Genomic DNA, 19,676 nt, shown 5'->3' on the forward strand with positions numbered 1-19,676 from the left:
AATCCAAAGTCCCTGTCGGGATGCGAACCCACGGCGGTGAGGGGCAAGTGGTTTGAAGTTAACAACCTTAACCACTCGGCCACAGAAGCCCCGCCAATAAAATTCTCAAATCACATACATGTAATAGCCGAGTTTTCTCATAAAGTCCGTACTGTTTGCACAATGGCCTTGTTTTATGATCATAATGTCGTGTTCATTTGAGCCTTACATTTGAAGTGAAAACGTGCCCGATATTGAAAGGCTAATTAATAATAACGATAAATGCACACTTATTTATGTCGTTCAATATGAAGATATTAATACACGGCAATGCTGGGCCAGAATAATCGGCTCGCAAAATAAATAATAATCTTCAAGAGTTTTTATTCACTAAGGGCCATGTACCTAAATGGAAATATGGCGCTTGACATGTCTGATATAATATTGCAGCTGTGTACGATTTCAAAAGAATCAGCATTGTTCCCAACATTGTATAATGACCTACCGCCTCCGTGGTCGAGGGGTTAGAGTCGATGACTTCTAATCCAGTTACCTCTCTGGCGTGGGTTCGATCCCCGGGAGATGCTTTGGTAGTTTAGCGCGGAGGAAGGTAGTCTAGTACTGGTGTAACTCTCCAGGAACGATGGTTAGGAAACTACCCGCCTATATGACTGAAATACTGTTGAAAAAGGCGTAAAATGAAACAAACAAACAAACAAACAAACAATAATGGCCTCTTTTTTATTCTTTTACATTTGACAGAACTTTAACTTGATGAAGTAATGTATTTTTGCCTTATTTAAAATCGCAAACACAGTTTGCTTGAGCCTGTCTATCAAAATCTATACAAAGAGCAACATTTCGAATGCACCCTGGCACCGGTTTACGTCTTCTAATCTAATATCTTTGGAAATATTTATCCAAAAGGATCAGGAGGACAAAAAATAACACCACAAAATGGCGTTTTTCCTACGACTGCTGTAATTTAGCGCAAGAAACACACTGGCAGTAACAAAAGTTATCATAAGAATTTTAGGACATCTTCAGAGCTATCACAAGAACACAAAACAAAAAATGTTTACCGAGTGATATATGAACAGAAGAATGTAACATTTTTATAAGTTTAAAGCAAGTACTGTAGATATTTCATAAGGATATTTATTCAAAAGTCACAGTTTGTCTTCCTTATTATCATTCTGAAATGAAAATAGAAATAACATATAATATTAGCATCAAAGTCTGTGAGATCTTCACACACAAATTGTACTACTTTGAAACAAAACATATAGGACACTATGTTATGTCGGGTAACATCCGCATCAACAGATCTATGGAATACATCGACCTGATTGTGATTCGACTTTTCTGTGTCTATTCCTTCATTAGCAATTGCATGAAGGTTCCTTTAAAGTTTACATATCGAAAAACTATATATTATTTGATCACTTTTATAACCGTTAAGGTGATAATTTAACGGAATTTCATTTCTACTTCTTTTAAACAGTAGTATTTTTTCTTCCAATGATACCAGTTGATTCCAGAAGTATTTGTTATGCCAGGCTGGTTGTAATACTTCCCATTGAGATTAGAATATTGGCAACCCTTATACCACCACGCACCATGATTAATTTCCGCACAATTGCTCCAGTCACTGTCATTGTCTCTGTCATACGTTGAGAACATCATTCCATAATGCCACTCAAGAGAATCTCCAGCAGTTCCACTGTATCCACTCACCTTCAATTTGTAATTGTCTTCTTCCGGATATATCTTGAACTTACTATACTTAGCATATGCACTGTTTCCCTCAAAATCTTCAATCTCTATTCGAAGTTCGTGTTCTCCATCTGATGTCAATAGACTCAAATGATCATTTCCGATCCAGAACTCACCATCTAGGTCACCAAAGCCGTTTTTATACGCAGTCCAGTTTCGATAAAAATCTGTTTTACCATTCAGTCTTCTTTGAAATACTATCCAGCCCCCGCCGTCTGTTGTTTGGTCACAGTACACGTGAGACACCTGTCGTAATTCGTATATTCCATTTCCAATTATGTTCATATCTCTTAACGATTTACATGAGGTAGGATATAATAAAACTTCCATATGCGAATGTAAATATGTTATGAAAGTTGCGATGTTTTCATTTTGTTTGGTGTTTTGTTGAACCTGTTCAGCCATACTTTGTAAAATTTTAAGGCCATTTTCAGACGTTATTAAATTGTCTTCAGACACATGTTTTACCGTCTCAAAGTTGGTTAATAATTGATCAGTATTATTAACAGCGACTTTGCAATAACTTTCAACATCTTCGTTAAGGAAAAACAATTTCTTTTCAATCTTTGGAATTTCCCGTCGGACCCTTACAGCCTCAGACTTTTCCTCGGTGAACGCAACTCTGAGTCTCATGAAATCCTCTTCCAATGTATCCAATGTTTTAAAATCAATCTGACCAGCTGTTGTCGCCGCTGATGGAACGGGATGTCTTTTTTTGTTAGTCGCATTTAACACTTTATCGATGCCATCCAGTCGAATTGTTATTTCAGCAATATCTTCGTCTCTGAACTCACCTTCGGTATTAAGTCTATTTTCTAAATGTTTGACCATTGATTTTAGACGATCAAATTCCTTAGTTGAACTCGTCAGGTGAATTACATATACACTAAAAAGAAGAACTTTTACTATTCCAAACAGCAGCATGATTATGTGTAACTATGAAAAAGAATTAAAGATGTCCTATTTATTATCAAACATTCTTAAAGCTGACATACATGAACGATTTTCCTTCGTCAATTCAATTTCAAACCATACAAAATTCACCTATACTAAATCTTTTAGAACAAATGATTATCCTGCTTGTACACCTAATATCAAAACATGACGTTAAGTTTCTCTGTGAAGAATGTATATTGCTGATATTTTCTTAGAACAAAACCAACACCTGGAAATTCTTATTCAAAAGTTCTTGAATATAAAGATAAAACTACAAATTTGAGAAGGAGCCAATTCAATTTTTTGTATCTTACATCATGTGTTTTAAGGGAGAAGTACGTTATATTATAATATCATGATACTAGACTTATTATATGATTCCATGTGTATATATAATTAGATATTATAAAACATTCAATTGACATTTGTAAAGTTTAACTATAAATTGTGTATCACATGACCTCTTTTGTTTACAATGAGATGTTATAATTACGTTATTCTTTATGTGAATAAGAGTATGTTGTATATAAAATATTGATATACCTTTGTATACCTTTTATACAAAAATGTAAAAAAATTTTGAAAATGAAAAGTTATATTTTTGAAAAAAAATTTTGACACTTTTTTTGATATGGGAAAACTTTTAAAAAAATTTTTTTAAAAATTTGCAAAAATTTTTTAAAAGAATTTCTTAAAAGGGGGGAAATGGAAAAGAAAATAGAAAAGAAACAAAATGAGCCGTCATTATATCTGTTATATGACTCGTAACTATGTGTTATTTGGGAAAAACAATATTTTAAAAAAGGGAAAAACTGATTCAATATTAAGCTAAACAATAATTATTTCTATCTTAAACAACATCAAATTGGCATTTGTTCAACATCTGCTCGCGGGATATGAATGCAAATATTTCTTGCATATCAGACAGGAGATTTTATTGTGTACCGGTGCCAGAAAATCTCATAATACACCACTCTGTAAGACTAGTCGCGTGCTTTAACCTTTTACCACATGAGCACATGTATTTATTTTTATATTATCTTCAAAGAAATATAACAAGAAATAGTAAATAAAATAATTAAAATTCATTAAATAAACACATCTTACTTTCGTAACTAACCTTCAAACTGAAAAAAAGATGTGTGCTATGGAAGGGGAGATGACACTATCTATAATAGATAAGACTATCATTTTCAAAGATATAAACACTGGATGTGTAAAATACAGGTTTCCCTTTTCTTTAATAAGACGTTTTGGGATTTACGGTCCATTTTTCTTTTTTCAAGTTGGTCAAGGATTTTCGAATGAAGCCGGAGATGTGTTCTGTAGAACACCGAAAGCACCATTAATTACTAAGAAGTGCCTTAAAGTAACTAAAGCTTATAAAAACAAAAAAATGATGAAAATAACAAGAAAAATGTATAACGCCGCATGACAACATGGTTTTGAATTGGGGAAAAAAGAAACATTTTATATTTTCAAGCTTTAGGGATTCTTTATTTCTCTCTATCTTGGCAGTCATTTTTGAAGAATTTCTTTAAATCAGGGTCAAAGATTACATTATTCAATTTCATTTCAAAGAGCCTCTTTTAAGTTTATTTGGAATTCCTGTTTCCTATTTCTGGAAAAAACATTACATTTACCTTTCGAAGACGGCGGCTTAAATGTGCCTAATATAAAATTAAAATGATTTTCACTCCTTTTAAAATATATACAAGATACAGTTCATTGTAGATCTTCTCCTTAGTTTCATTTTGTAAAATACTAGATTGGGTTACAATTAAGAAAAATTTAACCAATCTTTACATAAAAATAATTTTCCGCATAGTGAATTTTGCCCTCCTCTTTATAACATGTGTTTAAAAGCTATTTTACTTCTTACTGAAAAGATACATTTTCTCACATATAAATTGAATGACCCTTCTTTAAACCCCTTAATACTATAACTATATATTTACTAAACACTTAGAGAAAATAAAATCAAATTCAGTGAAAAAGTTTTTAGATTTTTTGATTTACCTAAATTAAATAACGATATTATACACATGTTTAGTCATTTCATCAATTTCTAGATATCTAATTTGGTCAGCTCGCAATAATCTTGAATATCACAATTAGAAAGTTTCCGAAAGGACTGTCATTGACAAATTCCTGTCTAATTTAAGATATAGAATATACTCAGATGAAAAACGTTTAAATTCTCTACACTTTTGGTTTCGTGTTTTTAAACGAAAATGATATTTCTTTTAATAGAACGTGTTTCATTGACTTCTATCTGAGAATACTTAATTTGAAATTATAATTTTGCTGCTGTTTGTTGTTTTCTTTCTCTTTCCAGGATAATGGTAGTCATCGTCTTGATGTGCCTTTAACCCCATCTATTGAACCCCATCTTCTTGAAAGGGAGAAAAACTATACAATGATGTCTGTTTTTATACATATAAGTTACTTCCCTTTTTGTTTTTTCTTTCTCTTTCTTAGTATAATACAAGGAATCTTCGCTACGCATTCGTCGTGATTGATGGAAGAGATATTCAAATGTCGGCGTAACGTTTTCCTTGTCTTTTTGAATTGTGTGAGCCGAATAAGCCGAGATTGTATGCTATTGTCGGTTTGTCTCATGTCTTTCATAATTATTACTTTCTTACTTTATGTATTTAAATTTATTTCGTTTGCTTGAGAGTTTGCACACTTATGCTTGGTCTGTCTCATACGGGTTTTCCCGTAACATTCCATTTTCTTCTCGGCCATTACTTTAATTTTTAAATGTAACTTAGTTTTTCGTTAAATCACTTACTTGACTTTGTATAAACGACTTGTCCTACTTGTATGTATGTGAAAGAAAAAAATAGATGAAACTTGAGCAGCCAATGCTGACACTGGAAAGACTGTACATATTTGCAAGCCTAATCCTTAACCGTCTGAGTTTGTGAAATGAGCCGCGTCATGACAAAACCAACATAATGGATTTGCGACCAGCATGGATCCAGACCAGCCTGCGCATCCGCGCAGTCTGATCAGGATCCCTTCTGTTCGCTATCAGTTTCTCTATGCGTTATAGGGTTGGTAAGCGAACAGCATGGATCCTGATCAGACTGCGCGAATGCGCAGGCTGGTCTGAATCCATGCTGGTCGCAAACTGACTTTTAAAGCTTTTAAAGGCTCAAATTGACTTTTAAAGCTTCAAGCCTTTTTATGATGCAAGTGGTAGACTCGGGTACGGACATCGTATTTCCCAACTTAAGCTTAAAATGTTTCGGTTCTATTCTAAACAATTCAAAGTTTAAACTAAATCTCTTGTACAATTTTTAACCTGCTGTATGCCTTTGTAAGACTTTTAACATTTGTAACATTTTCTTAAGTTGAAAACTATATTAATGCTATAGATGCACATAAGAAATAATTTTCAACTATTCACAGTGAACGTTATTACAAAATCATATATATCGGACTAGTAGAAAACAAAAATTATTTCGCCAGAAGGGCTAAATTCAACGTCCGGCTTGATTTATCTTTTATGTTTTTTCTCGCCATATGTCATCCAGATTTTTTGAGTTATCAAAATTTTTTCTTTTTATAAAAAAGGTATCATAAAGGAAAATTTTTCATCTTTTTAAAACTTAAGCAATTATTTGATTAGATTATTATGAAATACAGCACGAATGATGATCATTTCCAAGTACGCATGAATGAGTACTTTAAAATAGATATTTAAAAGGAAAACAGTTGATGTACTTTGTAAAATGTATAAGTCAAAATAAAAATGATTCATAATAAATTTCATCAAATACTATTTGTTTAGTTTTGAGTTAAGGCTCTTTATAACTACATGTATAAAGCCTTGAGAAAAAATTACCCAGAGCCAAATATTTATCTGCATTGTAAGTATATATATTTGTATTTACTGAGGAGGGCATGATGGTATGTTGGTATTATAGTATTGACTGTTTTTACATAGTATATAATAATACAGCAAAGGCGCCTCTATTCTGTGAGATGTGACTTTAGTACTACACAATTTGAATTAAACAATTTAGAAATCGAAATGAGCCACGACAAAACCAACATAATGGGTTTGCGACCAACATGGATCCAGACCAGCCTTCGCATCCGGGCAGTCTGATCAGGATCCATTCTGTTCGCTTACCAACTCTATTAGAAGTAGAGAACCTGATAGCGAACAGCATGGATTCTGATCAGACTGCTTGGATGCGCAGACTGGTCTGGATCAATACTGGTTGCAAATCCATTATGTTGGTTTTGTCGTGACGCGGCTCAAATTATATATGTATGTAAACCAATGTCTTTCAAAACAACTTTGCGTAACATTTTCAATTTCTTAGATTTAAGATTTATGGAAATTGATTCCTTGGGAATGTTTCGTCAGATCTTTCATGTATATCCTACAGAAACATCGCCACATAAATGAAAGTTTATCAATGAAATTGATTTTTTGTTTTTTTTAGTAAACATTTGCATTGTTCACTACATTCTTAGTGACAAATTTTAACTTTAACATTGTAATATCATTAATCCTCAAAATAATTTACTTCACCATCAGGGATTTTTCGTTTGACTCTGCTTAATTTTTGTTGTGATTTTATGCATATATGTACAAAAACCAAATTCATTATCACTCTTTTTCTGTAGTACATACTGTAAAACATTTCAGTTAACCGATATGTATCATAGTTATCCATTCAAAGACTTTGTTCGTTTATATTTTACTATTTATTTTGAGTAATGAACAATCTTGGAATAGTTCGTTCAAATCTGGAAAAAGTGTGATCCCTCGGAAGCATTAATCAAAACAAAATAACATGCAGATTGCATACGCGGTTCGATTCTGACACTGGAAAAACTGTACAGACTTGAGCAGCCGACAGTGCTAACACAAGAAAGACTGTACAGACTTATGCAGCCGACAGTGCTGACACTGGAAATACTGTACTGACTTATGCAGCCGACATTGCTGGCACTAGAAAGACTGTACAGACTTGTGCAGCCGACAGTGCTTACACTAGAAAGACTGTACAGACTTTGAGCAGCCGACAGTGCTGACACTGGAAAGACTGTACAGAGTTGAGCAGCCGAAAGTGCTGACACTGGAATTTCTGTACTGATTTGTACATCCGACAGTGCTGACACTGGAAATAATGTACTCATTTGTACAGCCGACGATGCTGACACTGGAAAGACTGTACAGACTCGGCAGCCGACAGTGCTGGCACTGGAAATACTGTACAGAATTGTGCAGCCGACAGTGCTGACACTAGAAAGACTGTACAGACTTGAGCAGCCGACAGTGCTGACACTTGAATTACTGTACTGATTCGTGCAGCCGACAGTGCTGACACTTGAAATACTGTACAGACTCGAGCAGCCGACGATGCTTGCACTGGAAAGTATTACAGACTTGAGTAGCCGGCAGTGTTTGCACTGTTAAGACTGTACAAATATAAGCAGTCGTTAAACACTAGGCCACCGCTCATCTTAAATAAATGAAATCTAAGAACACAGTAAAAAAAAACAACAGATGTCATGTATGTAACATTTATCGAGCACGTAAATGTTATCTAGATTGCGTATCCAATAAAAGGCCAACAGTCAGTTAGCGATTGAATCTTTTAAATCCCGCCCAACCAAAACACGGAAGACTGATTGCATAATGTAATTTCAGTCATTAAAATAAATAACTAAATATACTTTATATGTATACTCAAATCGTATAGAGCAGATATTTCGGTGTTAACCACGTGGTCGTGTCAGCATAAAGTAGTGCAGTTAAAATGGCTAAAGGATTAACATATTGGGCGGATATACTTATAACTATTCTTTATTTACCTTTTTGTAAGTTAACTTAATGAATAATGTCATAATATAGCCCCGATAATATCTTTTGGAAAAATGTCTGGAATTGTTAGGCGCACAAAGATTTTTATCACTTATTCTCCTGGTCTTAATCGCTGGATGGTCTCATTTGTGGATGTTATCATATATTACTATTTTACTGTACATAGACACATGTCAAATAATAATTATAAAGGTAAACGACATCTTACGCCTTTTTTTCTTTTCAATATGTTTAGATACTTTTAAATAACTATTATGAAAAAAATCCTTTGCACCGAATACATTGCGTTCCAGTGTAATCAATGATATTTTGCATTTGATAATGCGGTAAATATACTAAAATTCTAGTCAGATAGAATCTGGTTATTGATATCAACGGTAAACATTGATTTTACATTGCGACATTTTGATCTGTATGTATAGAAGTTCTTTTCTTTAATATTTAATAAACGTTATGACCCATAAATTTTTATTGTACTAAATGACCGCCAAACATTTTTCATTTATCGGATATTTCGGCATTTATTCAATTCTGTTTTGGACAATTCTTTGAGTTTGATTCATTCCATGTACTGTCAATGTAATTGCGTTCAATGTTAACCGAGTGATATATGTACAGAACATTGTAAACATTTTACAAATTTAAAGAGAATGCTGTAGACATTTTATAAGAATATTTATTCAAAAGTCACAGTTTGTCTTCCTTATTATCATTTTGAATGAAAATAAAAATAACATATAATATTAATCATAGTACAGGGCACTATCTTATGTCGGGTAACATTCGCATCAACGGAACTAAGGAATAAATCAACCTGATAGTGATTCGTCTGGGATAGTTCAGTGTCTATTCCTTCATCAGCTATCGTCGTCCAAGTTTCTGTAAAGTTTACATAACGCAAAACAACAATTATTATTTTATCAGTTTTATAACGATGATAATCAATATCCTAGTTTAACAAGTTAACGGAATTTCATTTCGACTTTTTTCAAACTGTATCGATTATTCTTCCAATGATACCAGTTAATTCCAGTACTATCTGATTTGCCAGGCTGGTTATAATACCGTCCATTGAGATTTGAATGATGGCAATTCCTATACCACCACGCACCATGGAAAGATTTCGCGCAATTTGACGACCATTTATCCTGGTCTCTATCATACGTTGAGAAAATCATTCCATTATGATATTCTAGAGAATCTCCAGCAGTTCCACTGTATCCGCTCACCTCCAGTTTGTAATTGTCTTCTTCCGGATATATCTTGAACTTACTGTACTTAGCATATGCACTGTTTCCCTCAAAATCTTCAATCTCTATTCGAAGTTCGTGTTCTCCATCTGATGTCAGTAAACTCAAATGTTCATTGCCAAGCCAGAACTCACCATTTAGATCACCAAAGCCGTTTTTATATTCAGCCCAGGTACGATAAAAATCTGTTTTACCATTCAGTCTTCTTTGAAATACTATCCAGCCCCCGCCGTCTGTAAGTTGGTCACAGTAAACTTCAAAACCTTGTCGTAATTGTTTTACTCCATTACCTGCATTGCCCATAGCTGTTAACGAACGACAGGAGGTAGGATAGAATAAGTATTCCATTTTAGAATATAAATCATTTATTAGAGTTTCAATGTTTTTAATTTGTTTGGTGTTTAGCTGAATCTGTTCAGACATACTTTGTAACATTTTACGGTCATTTCCAAACGTTATTAAATTTTCTTCAGACACATGTTTGACCGTCTCAAAGTTTGTTAATAGTTGATCAGTATTATTAACAGCGACTTTGCAATAATTTTCAACATCTTCGTTAAGAGATATCAAATTCTTTTCAATCTTTGGAATTTCCCGTCGGAACCTTAAAGCCTCAGACTTTTCCTCGGCGAACGCAGTCCTGAGTCTCGTGAGATCCTCTTCCAATGTTTCCACTGTTTTAAAATCAATCTCACCAGCTTTTGTCGCCGCCACTGATGGAACGGGCTGTCTTTTCCCGACGGTCGCATTTAACACTTTATCGATGCCATCCAGTCGAATTGTAATTTCAGCAATATCTTCGTCTCTGAACTCACCTTCGGTATTAAGTCTATTTTCTAAATGTTTGACCATTGACTTTAAACGATCAAATTCCTTTGTTGAACTCGTCAAATGAATTACATGTACACTGAAAAGAAGAACTTTTACTATTCCAAACAGCTGCATGATCATGTGTTACTATGGAAAAGAAGTAAAGATGTCCTATTTGTTATCAAACGTTCTTAAAGCTAGCATGAACGATTTTCCTCCGTCAATTCAATTTCAAAACAACATAAAACACCCCAATCCTTAATTTTTTAGAACAAATAATTATCCCGTATGTACACTATTCTATCAAAACATGACGTTAAGGAACCAATTATATTTGTTTGTATCTTACATTAAGTGTTTAAAGAGAAGTACTTTATATGCGTTGTACCAGTACTAAAAAATTCAAACACCTCCTTAACTATTCTTTATAAAATGTTTTGAGAATTGAAAATATTCTTAACTTTACATGTTATCACATCTCATCTTTACAGATGAAGGGATCGGTTATTTGACTAACAAAACATGTACCAAAATTGTATTTGTGTAACACATAATAGAAAATTGCAAAACAAATAACACTATAATGAATCATATTAATTTACTTCCCTTTTCGTAAAAGAGTAACTAAAATTCAATACATTTTATTTATATGATGATAAGTACTATGAGCACGCAGTGTGATTTTTCATATTATCCCCCTCTTGCTGCTTTTTTGACCAATCCAAATTTGATATGAACGCCCTCAATAGAGTTTATTTAACCATTAATTCAATTGGATGTGTAATTCTTAATCAACTTTACGAAAATAAGTACAAAAAGAACATAATTTTCACGCAGAAGAGCCATATATCTGATCCCTTCTCCCTTTCACGGTGGTAGTTTTGAAGTTAAAATGTCCTTATTTGCAGATGATAACACAACCATTTTGTCAGATAATTTATCTATGAAAAATTGCTTTCACGAGGTGAACTTGTTTAAAAAAATATGAGGGTCAAAGATTTACTATAGAAAATCGAAACGGTTATACCTAGGTAAATGGAAAAATCGATTTAATCATCCTTTTGGCATTTCTTGGGTCCGTACCTGTAAATTATTAGGTTATCATTCTGGCTGTAATATCGATACAGATATTATTTGGCTTGAAAGGTTTTCAAAATTTACAAGGAAACTTAATTATATTTCATCTAATAGTTATTCTTTCAAAGGTAAAAGTACTGTAATAAACTATTATATGACATCAGACATAATACCTGAACATAATGTAATTTTATTTCAAAGAGCCTCTATTAAATTTATTTAGAATTCCTCTTTTGTACTTATTTCTAGAAAAAAAAACATTACATTTACATTTCGAAGACGGCGGCTGAAATGTGACTAATATAATATTGAAATAGTTTTCTCTCATTTTAAAGCATATACAATATATAGTTCATTGTAAATCTTCCCCTTGGTTTCATTTTGTAAAATACTGGATTGGGTTACAATTAAGAAAATTTAACTAATCTTAACATGAAAATAATTTTCCGCATAGTGAATCTTGCCTTCCTTTTTATACCATGTGTTAAAACGATTTTTGCTGAAAAGATTCACGATTTTGAGTTTATGGTGGCACAAAGGTGTCATGTGTGTGTTTTTATTTATCTCGTGGCCACAGATACTATGTCGTGGCCGCGAGTTACTAAGTCGTGGCCGCGAATTAGCTTAGTCGTGGCCACGAGATACTAAGTCGTGGCCACGAAATACTATGTCGTGGCCACGAGATAATTAACCAATCAGAATACACTATATATATTATGAATTTTTTAAACTTAACAACTTACTTTTACATGCAACAATAATCTTTGAAAATACGGAAGATATTCACTTTGAACTTGTCTTTAAGATCATATTAAAAAGTCAGCTTCCAATGCCAATCAGACATTAATTTTGACTATAGCTCTTTGTTGGGCAAGTTTCTGATCGAAATTGGTCAGTTTGTACGTACTACGGCCTTTTAACCTTGTTTAAATACGATAACATGAGAAGGAATAAGTCCTGGTTTATTTTATTTGTTAGGGACATTGCCCATGGACAGTAAATGGCCTATAAGGTAAAATCCTTATTTGATGAATAATTTAGAAAGGATAAGCCATGGTTAATGTAACCCAGACAGATCATTGCACCTAATCAGTAGATGACATCTAATAATTTCGAGGTCATTGGGTCAAAAATCAGGGTCACAGTGACGCTAAATGTAAAATTATTGACAAGTCAATAAGTTGTATAAATGGCACTTTTACAGGCTGGTGAAGAAGGGGCATATTTGTTCTATAGGACATGTCTAGTAAATTAGGGAAATTCACATAAATGGTGTAATCTGATTGGTTATTTATCTCGTGGCCACGACTAAGCTATCTCGTGGCCACGACTTAGTAACTCGTGGCCACGACATAGTATCTCGTGGCCACGACTTAGCTATCTCGTGGCCACGACATAGTAATTCGTGGCCACAACTTAGCTATATAGTGGCCACGACTTAGTAACTCGTGGCCACGACTTAGTAACTCGAGGCCACGGCATAGTAACTCGTGGCCACAACATAGTATCTCGTGGCCACGACTTAGCAATCTCGTGGCCACGATTAAGTAACTCGTGGCCACGACATAGTAACTCGTGGCCACGACATAATATATGACGGTTCTTGTCGGTAAATAAGGATACTCATTTGTATAAAAAATATGTTTACACCAGTAACTGATTGAACGATCGGATTTACTGGAAAAATACCGAAATACCTGGTGAAATAACTTTTTTTTGGTAGCAAAACGGGCCCGAACAACTTGTCATTTCAAAACTTATGTCTATTCACACGGAAATAAATGCATTATTACGTTAACTTAAATAATCGGGGTCAGGGAAAAAATACAGGTTGCAATCACTTTTGACTAGCCCCGGACGCTAGCTGTTGCAATTTCTGAAATTGACGTCCAAAAACATTCTGAAATGGAAAATAAAGGCAAATAAATTATTTTAGTAGACTCTAATTTAAATTCTTAACTGTACTATTAAATGTTTTTCATAAAATTTACAAGTTCCATAAAATACTTGTAAAATTCAATCGTTTTCACGATGAATACCACCGCGGTCCACGGAGATTGACCACTGCGCTACCCCGCAATAAACCACTGTGTTCCGCTGGGGAAACGCTTACGGCTGTAGATTTATGTCCGCGGTGGTGAAAATTTTCTGTCCGCGAGGTCACGACAATATTTGAGCAAATTTTCGTCCGCCATGAGTCACATCCGCGGGGACACGCGGGTTTTGCAAAAGCCGCGCTGAGCGTACTGTATCTCGTGGCCACGACTAGTAACTCGTGGCCGCGACATAGTATCTCGTGGCCACGAGATAGATAAAAACACACACATGTCACCTTTGTGCCACCGTATTTAATAGTTACCCGCCTAAAATGTTTTATATATACATCGAAGACACAGACTATAAGATTTAATGTAAAATTCTATTCCTACAACTAAATTTTAAAAACGTTTTTATCCTGCTCTCAAAAATATTTGTTTTAAACTACTACATGACGATATTTATGTTGATTACTATTTGTATTGTAAACTAGAAAAACTCATATTATTTTTGTAATAGCCCCGGAACAGTTTCTTACTTATTTAAGAAAGACGGTAGGGTCATTTCGACTTCATGAATTCCCGATTTCATTTTCATGAATTCACATATTGAACTTCGTGAATTCACGTTTTCGTCATAAGGAATTCATGAATTCACGATTTCAGCTTCATGAATTTATGATTTCAACTTCATGAATTTACGATTTCAACTTCATGAATTCACGATTTCAACTTCACGAATTTACGATTTCAACTTCAAGAATTCACGATTTCAACTTCATGAATTTACGATTTCAACTTCACGCATTCATCTTCGTGAATTCACGATTTCAACTTCATGAATTCACGATTTCAACTTCATGAATTCATGATTTCAACTTCACGACTTCAATTTCATGAATTCACGATTTCAACTTCATGAATTCACGATTTCAACTTCACGAATTCACGATTTCAGCTTCATGATTTCACGATTTCAACTTCAAGGTATAATCCACGTGATCGTGACGTCAGATGTTGCCATATTGGATAGCTTAGAAGTTGCGTGGAAAAAATGGTTAGTGATCTTTTACTTAATATATAAGTTTAAAATATATTATTATTTTCATTATAAATCGGTTAAAAGTATTAGTATGAAAACTATTCATATTAGCTGGTTTAAAAAGAAAATATATGGGGGTCTAGAAAACATAAATCTGGCTATATCCTGAATTGTACACCGGGGTCTAAACAAAACGTTTTTATTTTAAAATACTCTTAAAATATACATCAGGGTTCGATTTGCGCATCTGTTTGTCAGAATTGCATTTGCGTGTACAAGATATAATATAGTAGGTAATTGTAATTTTTCATCTAATTGCAGATGCTGGTGTTATCTTTCATCATTATTTCTATGGCGTTGACTGCATTGGCAATAGGAGAACGTATTGTATATAAAGAAACGATGATGGATTTGAAGTTCATTATTTCTCGATGGGATATAAATACAAAGAGATATAAGCTATAAGTCTTCTGTTGATTCATGGAATAAAAGTTAGTTATCGTCACTTAAAAGTAATCATAAAGAAACTATTTTTTCATAGTCGAACAGTAGAATCGAAATATGAAGATATTTTTTCGTGCCATTCTTGCAGAACTGTCTGGGAGTGGTAAATGGTTTGGTTATAAAGCCTCAAAACTCTGTGTCTTGAAGTTGCAACAAGTAATAATGATCCACAGGTTATTACAAAATGCTACTTGGACACCATATCCAACAATAATGAGTGATCGAGGAACTGAAAATGTCAATGTACGCAATCTACAAATATTTTTCAGATAAGGACATGTCGACGTCCATGCAGCGGAGAGAACTTATGTCACCATTCTGCTGGTTCAAAGTCAAGTTAACAATTTGAGATCAAACAAGTTTAATGCTCTTCAGTACTTCTTTTACAATTAGAATATTTTCTTCAACCTTCACATAAATGCTCAAATTGATAAGGTGCTATACAAAACTCATACCACTTTGTGCTGACTTTGGTACAAGGTCACCCTTAAAGGTCAAAGGTCAAATATCACCCAATTTTGTGTTTGCTCTGAAAGTCTTTTACCCCTTCATGGGTTTCCATAAAATTTGGATCACACCTATGCATTGCAATGGGTAGAAGCTATGTCACGGCCTTCCAGGCTCAATGTAAACGCAAAGTTCAATTATCAGAAAATTACTGTAGAAATCCTTTTATTCTGAAGATTTTTTTAAACTTGATTTTAATGTTTACATTAATAAAGCAATGTGCAGAACCCATGCCATTTCTGTGCAAAATAAAGGTCACCTTTGAAGTAAATGTTTTCATTTAAAAATATTTTTAAATTATACTACCAAATAGGCTGTGTCAAAGAGATCATGTGGGGTATTCGTCACTCCTGTGGCAGCACTAGTTTATAAATGGACTGTCTTCATATTTAGACTCAACATCTTTTAGGACAAAACATTTATGAAGATCAAACCAACTTTGACTTGACATTCTCTCACTTTTTTGCTGTGATCGACAATAAACTTTGAAATTAGTATATGGAAATTATAAAAAAAACCTGGACAAAAATGACATTTCAATATAAAATTACAATGCATATGTGTGTGTGCGTGCGTATGCGTGTGTGCGTATGCGTTTAAAGTTTCATAACTCTGACAGTTAAAGTTAGTTAGAAAATTTTATGAATTTTATAGAGTAGAAAAGATCACAAAAGCTGTACGTAAGTGGCTATAGCTAAGTTATCTATAAATGAATTTATCTATACACATGGACACAACATTCTTTGAGGAATAACTTTCAAGTTGATCCTGCTTCATAAATGACTTTTTTCAGGTCCAGTCATCTTTTTTTCTCAAAAATTTGATGTGACTTGCTACAAGTTTATTATTGTATGTCCTATCCAATATCATTCCGTCTCAGGAACCGGTAGATAAATTAACATGAACTTGAAATATCAATGCAATGTAACGATGCACTGTGTTTTTTTAAGTTTTATAATCCTGATAGGTAGTTTAAGTCTATTTGGTCTTTTTATTCAATTTGGCGTCAGAAGATTGTTGTTTTTTTAGTTATCTGCCCTTTTGTTTTTACCAAAATTATTTTTGGCATGTTATTATACTCTTTTTTATCAAGGCAATTAATTGTAATTATTATTGGCTCACTGATAAAACACAATAAAATATAGATTTAGATAAATTTTGACATCAGAAAACTCCATTTTCAAATAGTTAAAGTGGTGTGTGAGAGTATGATTCACCTTCAGTGGAAATTTTTAATATGATTTATATTAATTACGTCACATGAATGATTTAATATGAAAGAAATTATACTTTATTATAGACGCATGTACAAAAGTACATCCTATTGTACAAGATACTTATCTTTTAAAAATTATTGATTACTTACAAAGTTAGAATTTAGAAAAGGACAAAAGACACTTGTTTTAGACATGTATATTATACTCCTTATAGAGATAGGGTGTACATACTTGTCATCTTGTCCATTCATCTCATATTCCGAGTGGAAATAATTTAATTTAACTAAAAAAGATGTAAAGATCACTCAGAGGAATTGCAGTAACCAAGAACCATATCTCTGCTTTGTTTAATTTTTCAAATTGTTTACACACCCCTTGTAATAAATGGATTTTTTTTTCAATTTTGTTCAAAGATTCTATTTAATGTTGATGTAAATCAAACATTGTATATATACCTCGTTGATCATCCTTTAATTATGCCTCTCAGAGTGGGGGCATTTATATTTGCACTTGTTCGTCCAGCTGTCTGCCCGTCCGTCCAAAATTTTTGTGTCGCCGGTATCTGAAGTACTAAAGCTTAAGTCAAGACACTTCACAGGAATGTTGATCAGCGTGTACTGTTGTGCATGCGGGGTTTTAAATGTGGATTAATTTGGAATTATTAGAGTAATTGCGTGGAGTTAGAGTAAATAAAAAACTTCACATGAATGTTGATCAGCACGTTAAGCTAATCAACTGAGCTTTCACGTGTAGATTTATATAGAATTGTTAGAGTTATTGTCCTTAAATTATGTCAAATTTTCCAATTTGATAACTGTGCCGCATGTAACTCAAAAAGCCCTGGATCTAGTAAAAAACTGTACAGGAATGTTGATAACACGTGCACCTAGGTAATACATCAGATTTTTATCAACCATTCTGTATTTCTATTTTTATCTTCACTCTGTTATTACAAATTATATTTTCTGAAATCATTATCTTAATATTTAATAATTCCTTTTTACAAACTTGCGTCTTTGATTAACTTTTACCTTTCTCTATTGGTTCATTTTGTTTTTATCCTTTCTTTTAGCTCATGCCTGTACAATTGAACTATTGAAGTGTTCATTTATCACTGGGTTTGTCATTTTTATAGCAAAATAAAAGAGATACATTGGAGAAAATTCAGCACTTGAGAAATGTAGTATCTAGGCATATAATTGTATCTAGAAGCATTGGATCAATGAGGGCATCTGTGTCCTATAGACACATTTCTAGTTTTGTCTTACTTTTGATGGGTCATTTTGGTCATGGTAACTGTACTATGTAACCTGAACTAATATAGATTTAAACACTTGATCATACAATCTTAATTTATTCATCACCATGCATTAAAATAAATGACAGATTTTGAGAGATTATACCATCAAGCCGTATTTCTTCTTTAGTTCCTTAATTTGTTATGTTTGTTTTTATTTTCAGGATTTGTTCAAATTAAAGTAAATTTCACGAAAATTGTTTATATTGTTTATCTACATCCAGCAAGATTTTGTTTAACAATAGATATAATTACGAGTACCCTCAACAGAACTATTCAAAAATTGTCTTCTTACATCTGTAAATAATTATTACCTTCATGTAGATTTAGTGCAGCTGTATTATATGGTGTCCTGTTTTGTGTCAGTTATATGACATCTATTGAGATTGTTTTCTCTGGAAGTCTTGTGTCGCCCGTCTGTATTTTATAGATAAAAATAGCGAGAGTTTTGCTTTATGAAATGAAAGTTTTGGCGCCATTCAACGTTTAATTTGTCGCATGCTTAACTAAATCCTTGTGAGAATCAAAATGTAAAAACATTCACGATGATAAACATTAATTCTCGCATGTTTCCTGTTTACAGCACCAGTGACTACAATAAATGTTTTTTTAAGAGAATGTATTATACAGCTACTTATCTATTAACAAGAGCAGTGCACTCGACTATTCTTAGTGCTTAGTAGGAAAACAAGAGTCTGGATAATGTGGAATTTTCTAAGGTCAAATAGGGCCATAGTTCTTTCAAGATCCATATTAGAGTAACGGGTCTTGGATATAGCAAATTATGCTTCCAAATACGTTTCAATCCTTCCTCTTAGTAGTTTTAGAGATACCAACTTGCACTCAAATACTTTACCAAAGTGTGACGTCTACACCGACGCCTGGGTCATTAAAAAAGCGCTACCTAGTCTTCTAGTCGACAAATTACAAGAGATTTAGTCAATCTAAAAACTTGATAGGCGATATTATAGGTGCCTCAAACATAGGACACCATAGAAATGGATTGAAATTTGTAGCGAGCTTGATAGCGTAATTCAGGAGTTTTAGTTTATCGAAAATAGAATAATAAGTTTGATGGTCATTTCCAGGAACAAAGCTACTGTTGACTATAGACGAAACAATTGTTCGTTGGATGATGCTGACACTAGTATACCGTCTGTTATTCTATCAGGATAAAAAACAATGATATGACATTTAATGTCGTTCCCCGGCCCCACCACTGAAAAATAGATAGAAATCGTCAACGGCCATTGTGTTAAGAATGTAAATAAGAAAACTTAACAACTTAGAGGTCCACAAAATTTATCCATATAAGATTCACGCAATACATGTTGATCGACATAATCAATTTTAGTAAATATGACTCTCTTTTGAATGCATCCATTTAATAT

General features: G+C 33.4%; 2 protein-coding genes across 2 annotated transcripts; both read right to left on the reverse strand.

The window, feature by feature from the left end:
* Positions 1–476: 476 nt before the first annotated feature.
* On the reverse strand, positions 477–2,901 carry LOC132757354 (microfibril-associated glycoprotein 4-like). Its single transcript, XM_060748612.1, has one exon. The coding sequence runs from the start codon at positions 2,677–2,679 to the stop codon at positions 1,450–1,452; it is 1,230 nt and encodes a 409-aa protein (XP_060604595.1). The 5' UTR covers positions 2,680–2,901; the 3' UTR covers positions 477–1,449.
* A 6,302-nt stretch (positions 2,902–9,203) lies between these two features.
* Positions 9,204–11,012, reverse strand: LOC132757356 (techylectin-5B-like). Its single transcript, XM_060748613.1, has one exon. The coding sequence runs from the start codon at positions 10,744–10,746 to the stop codon at positions 9,508–9,510; it is 1,239 nt and encodes a 412-aa protein (XP_060604596.1). The 5' UTR covers positions 10,747–11,012; the 3' UTR covers positions 9,204–9,507.
* Positions 11,013–19,676: the final 8,664 nt, after the last annotated feature.

The sequence above is a fragment of the Ruditapes philippinarum genome, unplaced genomic scaffold (assembly GCF_026571515.1).
Source record: "Ruditapes philippinarum isolate M1 unplaced genomic scaffold, ASM2657151v2 ctg617_1_1_1_1, whole genome shotgun sequence".
Lineage (NCBI taxonomy): Eukaryota > Metazoa > Mollusca > Bivalvia > Venerida > Veneridae > Ruditapes > Ruditapes philippinarum.

Bases quoted from the DNA above. Each gene is read 5' to 3' on its own strand.
- LOC132757354 (XM_060748612.1), bottom strand. From the start codon at position 2,679: ATGCTGCTGTTTGGAATAGTAAAAGTTCTTCTTTTTAGTGTATATGTA.
- LOC132757356 (XM_060748613.1), bottom strand. From the start codon at position 10,746: ATGATCATGCAGCTGTTTGGAATAGTAAAAGTTCTTCTTTTCAGTGTA.